We start from the raw sequence: 6,900 nt of genomic DNA on the forward strand, positions 1-6,900 counted from the left end.
AAAATAACATTTTATAGATCTTATTAATGAAATGAAAATATAATACATTTCCCACACATATATATGACTCCTAATACAATTTGTAGTTAGTGACCAATCACTCCTTTACCATAATTTATAATGGCAATTCTAAGACTCGAGAATGTTAACCATTCTGCACGTGATAGCATTGCAACAATTTTAAAGTTTAATTTCGGTAGGCAACAATAGACCACCCGCCACACTTCTATTAAAATTAAAAATTTTTAATTTTGTAATATATACTCACTTTGTGTAGTAGCTCATATATTTGGCGACAACAATTTTGTGACATATGACATTGTTATCTATTTATTTTTTGTTTGGTGTGATGAGAGTTATTGCTTCTAAGAGTGAAAGTTGTCGTTACAATCCCACACACATATTCTTTCCTCATACTTTATTCTTACTAAACGTGTGTTTGTCGAGGAAATTTAGGATCAAAGTAATAAACCTCATCTCAACTTGCTTTAATTAATCCTCATGAAATTGAGCCGATCTGTTTTCCATCATCTTCTTTTTTCAATTTATGACATTTTCGTACAAGTCAAAGCAATCTCTTTATAATAAAAGTTTCTATACAAATGTATAGAGAATATTGAAACTAATCTAATTTGTCATTTTTCTTTTGTCACTCTATCACATTGCTTCCATTTTTAGAGAAATCACACACAACTAAATCCCCTCATATTTCTTCTCAAACATTGTTTATATTGAGATATAGAACCTCTCAACTCTCAAGAAAGAAAATGTCGAACTGTTTTGGAACGTGTGAAAATAATTTCAGATATTTTCTTTAGTTATCTATAACAATTTGCTTTTTCCTTAAGCCATCCATTTAACTGGAAAAGTTGAAATAATTAATGAATAGTGGTAGAGATAAAGATGTTATCCAAAAATGGGATAGAAGGAATTTGTTGGGAAGTTGTATACCAACCAATACGAAAGCCACAATCCACAACCAATAGGTAATAGAAAAAGGGAAAGCAACAAAATTTGGCCACATCTAAAAGGTCGACTCTCATAATTGTTCCCACCAATGACACATAAAATTAAACCTTTGTTTATTTTGATTTTTATACTAATATTCATTTTAGTTTATTTTTATATCTCTTCTCAAAACTTCTGAAATAATTATAGAAACAAAGATAATTAATTTGTCACATGGATTTTCTAGTAAGATATATAAGTAAAAGGGTGAAAATCCATACATTAATAATAAAGATAGTTGAGATATTTTTTAAAATATATCCTAAGAGATTGAATTCATTATTTTTAGGTAATGATTGTAAAGAGAAGGGAGAAGGAAAACGGTGAAAAATAGAACATTTTGACAAAATATTTACACTTTATTTATAGTAAATTTTGTTTTTCGTGGTTTTGTTCTATGGATATGGAAGGCACGTATCCAATTTTTCTATTTTTGAAAAAACTTATAGAGAATAGATTTTAAAAATGAAAGAATAAAAACAAAGTTATTATAAAATCCAGCCTTTTTCTTTTAGTTTGATTTTGAAAACAAATGTAGATAGCCAAATACTAAAATAAAGAAATTTATAATTATTTATAAAACACTTTGAATTCAAATTCTTATCTTGATTTTATTTTTTTGAAACAAAATTATATTGGAATTCAGAGTGAGACTTTTAAGAAAAACAAAAAAAATTAAAATAAAAAAGATAAAAATGATGGCATAAGTGAGATTGAAGTAAGCCTATTTACAATTAATTTCAAATAAAAAACCAAAAAAACTCACTTCTTTTTCACTTTTTTTTTTTAGTCAAAATTGCACATGGGATGCATTAATTAAGGGAACGAAAAAGACATATTTTGTTCATGCAAAAGATATTATTTATTAGGAAAAAACTCATTATTTTAACAATTTTCTTTTAAGTCGAGGTTGGATCATCGGTCACTGTAGTTCTAAAACAACAAAAGAACAAAATATTGAATGGAGGATTGAACCAAAACCTCTAAAAATGAAAAACGTACTGATACCACTAAGCTTCGGCTCACATTGACTTCTCAATAATTGACTCTCAACGAGAGAACACACAGTTACTCTTTAACTTTTTTTTTTCTTTTTACTTTTGTGCTAAAAAAAGTTATGTATTGGAAATTAAAAATTATATTTTTTGATCTTCCAATGACTAGGATTAGGAGGAGACAACGAACTAGCTCCTCTACAAGGGAGTCGCAACAAAACCCGAGTTAAACTCGTCAATATGTAAAGAAATCGTCCATTTTAAGAGAGCTCCATCAGGAATGGAACTGAAGGAATCACCGGACAATAATATCTTTAGACATCCCACCGAATGGTATGGTCATGCGGTCTTTCAATCTAAACTAGAAAACTTCTTTGTGACTCCATCGATCTTCGCAACTCGTCGAGCTTTAACAATCTTTAACAACACCCAAAAAATGATGTAAGAAAAAGAAAAAGTAAAGTCAAATACCTTTCGTAAACTTGCATACTTTATACACATGACTAGAAGTCTCCACAAACCTACTTCAAAACAGATAAATAAGAGATTTATTACGATCGCTCTGCCAATGTAATTTCATTACAAGAGTATTGACCTTAATTTAAAAACACGGAAAGATTCAAAAGTAATGAAATGGGTTACTTTTTTTTTTTATTATTATTATTAATTTCTATTTTCATTGAAGTATTATGTTTTGGCTAAGGTTAAATTTAGCCTAAATTAATGTATACAATAAAGAGTGGTTGAAGGGTTATTTAATCAATGGTTCAACCACACATAGTACACCCATCATTCACCTACCTCTTTCTCATTTACAAATAACAATCCTCTCTTTCTTTCTTTTTCTTCCTTCACCTTTTTATCACAAACAATTTCTCAGATCTCTAAAATCTCCCATACACTTCCTCCTCGAAACCTCCGCCACCGACCTCCGCTTTATTGTAATTTCCTCCAATGCTCCTCTCACCCATCTCTGATGGCATTCGACGGTTCTGCATCTCCAACCACCAATAATCTTCGGCATAGAAACAGCAAAGGAAACGGCCACGGCAACGACGGCGGAGGAGGAAGGAAGATGGGGATTAAGGATTCGAACGGTGGGGATGGCGGGGGATATTGTTACAAAGGAACAGGGATAGGGAAGGCGTCATTTATGACATGGAGGGTGGAGGATGTGGTATACGTAGCGAAGAATCATTGGATACCGTGTATTTTCGGTTTGGGTATGCTATTCTTTATCCACGTGGAGTATACGCTCCGGATGGTTCCGGCGGCTTCTCCGCCGTTCGATTTAGGGTTTGTGATAACGCGGTCACTTCATGGCGTGCTGTCCTCGTGGCCAGAGCTTAATACTCTGCTCGCCGCTCTCAATACGGTTAGAACTTTTTCTTCTCCAAACTTTACTCTCCCAATCAAATTTCCCAATTTTTTAATTTTTGGAGTATTTGATTTGGTCAAACCTTTTATCTTTCTTTTATTATTATTTATATATTTATTTATTTATGTTCCCAATAATTGTATTTATGTCTGCCTCTGGAATTGGAATTGTTATTATTATTACTATTATTATTTTAATATTAAACTTAACTTCCCCAAGTGAAATTTTGAGGCTCCAAACATCAAAATCTTGAAATTTCAAAGCAAAATTTTCACTATTTTTAAGAGTGTAATTTGGTTTTTCGTTAAAATGCTATTTGGATCCTGAAATTTAATACTATTTATTAGATATTCAATTTCGGTTTTGGTCTTTAGTTTATTTCCTTGTTGATTTTTCTTTTTTTTTTAAAATTCCATTTATTAACTATTAGCATTTTAAGATTTAATTGAAGATTTGATATTTAAAAATACGGATTTAAATTGAATAAATCTCATAGAGACAAAATATTATTTTAACATTTGGGTTTTGTACTTTTACTTAAATTATAGAACAATTGGGTCATTTTTGCGTCCGTCATATTTTCCGTTTTCCAAATGTCTCAGCCATCGATTTAATTTAATTACGGTGGAAATTTATACGTTCAAGAACTTTTTTAATACAGGGATTGAACCTCAGAGTGATAATGACTTTTAATTAATAAAGTACTTAAGTTAGTTTGAGGAGTTATCTTACCTTCTTTTATTATTTATTATTATTTTTAAATTTTAAATTTATGTTTTCATATAGACCGACGGATGGACGGAGGATAGTGGGACACGTGTCCCTCACTTTTATCCCTATATATATTTTAATATTAATTTTGTCAAATTATAATATATATATATATATATATATATATATATATATATATATATATATATGTCAGATTATGTAGGGCAGTGGCAGATGTTTTGCGAATATTTCTTTTTAAGGTTCTCTTAGTTTGTTTATTACATAGTACATGAGTGTGTTTATTTCAATGACTTAATTAGTTAATGATTTTTTCTTTTCTTGAGTTGAATTGATTATTGATAATCTTGGTGCCTCTTCGATTACCTTGTGATCTAAAAAGCTCAAGTTAATACTCGACATGGCGGCACATTAATCTTTTTAAATAATAGACATTATACATGTTTTTCTTACGAAAATAAATATAGTAGGCCATGTTTCATTTTTCAAAATTTGTTTTTGAAAATAGTGTGTTCTAATCGTCTTCCGAATGTGTTTGAAAGAAAAAAAAATAAAAATAAAAACAATAGAGATGCCAATTTGGTATGTCAAACACGTGTTGGAGGTACGTCAGTGTTCGAACACTGAGACTTGACCATTTTAGGAGTTTAAATGCTCGATAGCATGCAATCGTTTTGGATGACTAATCAAGTGGTTTGGTCTTGATATATTTTTCTTTTAAGACTCATTTCCTTGAACTGTGCTCGGTAAATTTTTCTTCGATGTATTTGCTTTTTAGAATATTAATTCGCTAATATTTTCGTCATGGGTCATAATTACATAATTTCATCTCAATTATAAATTTAGATAAAACTAAATTAATGAAACTTTTAAGAAGTTTGAAAAAAATTGTTATTTTTCTTTAGTCCGATTTTGAGAGTCTTCGACATCTAAAATAAGGCAATAGCCACAAAGCTACACAGATTGGGACAAATATTTTCAGTTGTGTGTTCTCTACTTAACTAAAATCTTTAAATGAAAGTCTTAACTAATTAATATTACTATTTAGTTGTTTGAATTATAGTACTGAACCTTAAAGGTTTGGATTGATTAAATTATACATTTTAAATTTAATATAAATTAGTTTAATTAAGGGTTGGTATTTTAGGTGTTCGTGGTAATGCAAACAAGCTACATCTTATGGACTTGGCTCATCGAAGGGAGACTAAGGCCTACTCTTGCAGCTGTGTTCACTTTCACTTGCCGTGGCATTCTTGGCTACTCCACCCAACTTCCACTTCCTCAGGTGCACTCACTCACTGCTTAATTACCTGCAATTATAAGAGGTATCTCTACCACACGTCATAAAAAGAACTCTTGAATGTTATAGAACTAATTAGACATTTCAAAAGTTAGCATTTTGTTAACACTGAAATCATGGGGATAGACTTATTCTGAATTTAGAGGCTAAATAAACTTTATTCTATCTTGAACAAATTAGAATTCAAACATTTCTGATGCTCTATTTTCGTTTGACTTGGTTCAGGTTTTTCTAAAATGTATTTTTGTGATGAGTTGTAGGGATTTTTGGGATCGGAGATGGATTTCCCAGTTGGAAACATATCGTTCTTCTTGTTCTTCTCGGGTCATGTGGCCGGATCAGTGATAGCGTCGTTGGACATGCGACGGGTGCAACGGTGGGGGTTAGCTTGGACATTCGACATTCTTAACCTTCTTCAAGTTATTAGATTGTTGGGTACTAGAGGTCACTATACTATCGATTTAGCAGTAGGCGTCGGTGCCGGATTTCTTTTTGATTCCCTTGCCGGACATTATGAAGCCTGCCTGCAGAGGAAGAACCTTGACAACAAGTTAGCTAAAACTTTTGCTTAATTGCTTCAAAACCCAACAAAAGATGATTAAAGATGGAGCCTTGAGCCCCTCCCCATTGGAAAATTTTCAATTAGTAAGGAACTTGGGTTTCGTTTTCTTCTTAATTCTAAATGTGTTCTAGTTAGCATTACATACCTGCAATTACTAATGTCCAAATTAAAATAATATTTGATATAGTAAAGTTAAATAATTAAATATATATTGGAAGTACAAATTAATATTTACATGGTCACGATTCTCACAATAAACCATCATCAATCTAATCGAGACGATACAAAACCGAGGGCATGGACTTCTCTCTTCAACTTCTTGTGGGTTTTCAAAATTGCACTTTTTAAATATATTTAATTGGATCGATAACATTCTTTTTTTTTTTTTACGGAATTGATGATATTAAAAGCTATTGAAAATTTAAGAATTTAAAGTTTGAAAACTTGTAATAGTTAGACACAAAGTTGAACATGAAGATGTAAGCAACTGACCTTAATTTAAAAGTTTGATTAATTAAGAATTTAGTTGGGAGTAAGAAGAAGTGTGATTATTTGGTTGATATTTGTAACGCCCCAAAAATTAAGATAATTTATTGGGCGTTATTTTGAATCCATTTAATGAGAATTATTTGATTTATGTGGGAATTGAAATTAATTAAATATTTGTTGGATGAATATTTAATTAATTAGAGGTTTTGGCATGTGTTGTTTGTTGAGACTTTGATTAGATGGTAAGTTAAGAGAATTAAGTAAAGTTGTGGACTTTTAGTGTTGTTGAAGTTGAATTTAATTAAATAATTATGGATGTTATTTAATTAAATTGTGGGTGGAAAGTTTGTTGGAGATTTAATAATTATATGTATACGTGGAAATATATATATAATTATTATGTTAATGGAAAATATTTGATTGATTAAAAGAATTGAGG

The 6,900-nt window shown here is 30.5% G+C and overlaps 1 protein-coding gene across 1 annotated transcript; it reads left to right on the top strand.

Annotated features, from left to right (window-relative positions):
- The first annotated feature begins 2,480 nt into the window (after positions 1-2,480).
- On the top strand, positions 2,481-6,086 carry LOC103494688 (phosphatidylcholine:diacylglycerol cholinephosphotransferase 1-like). The gene is made up of 3 exons (XM_008455991.3): positions 2,481-3,378; positions 5,258-5,395; positions 5,671-6,086. Exons 1-3 carry the CDS (start codon positions 2,980-2,982, stop codon positions 5,980-5,982), a joined length of 849 nt encoding a protein of 282 aa, XP_008454213.1. The 5' UTR covers positions 2,481-2,979; the 3' UTR covers positions 5,983-6,086.
- The last annotated feature ends 814 nt before the right edge of the window (positions 6,087-6,900 follow it).

The sequence above is a fragment of the Cucumis melo genome, chromosome 7, assembly GCF_025177605.1.
Source record: "Cucumis melo cultivar AY chromosome 7, USDA_Cmelo_AY_1.0, whole genome shotgun sequence".
Taxonomy (NCBI): domain Eukaryota; kingdom Viridiplantae; phylum Streptophyta; class Magnoliopsida; order Cucurbitales; family Cucurbitaceae; genus Cucumis; species Cucumis melo.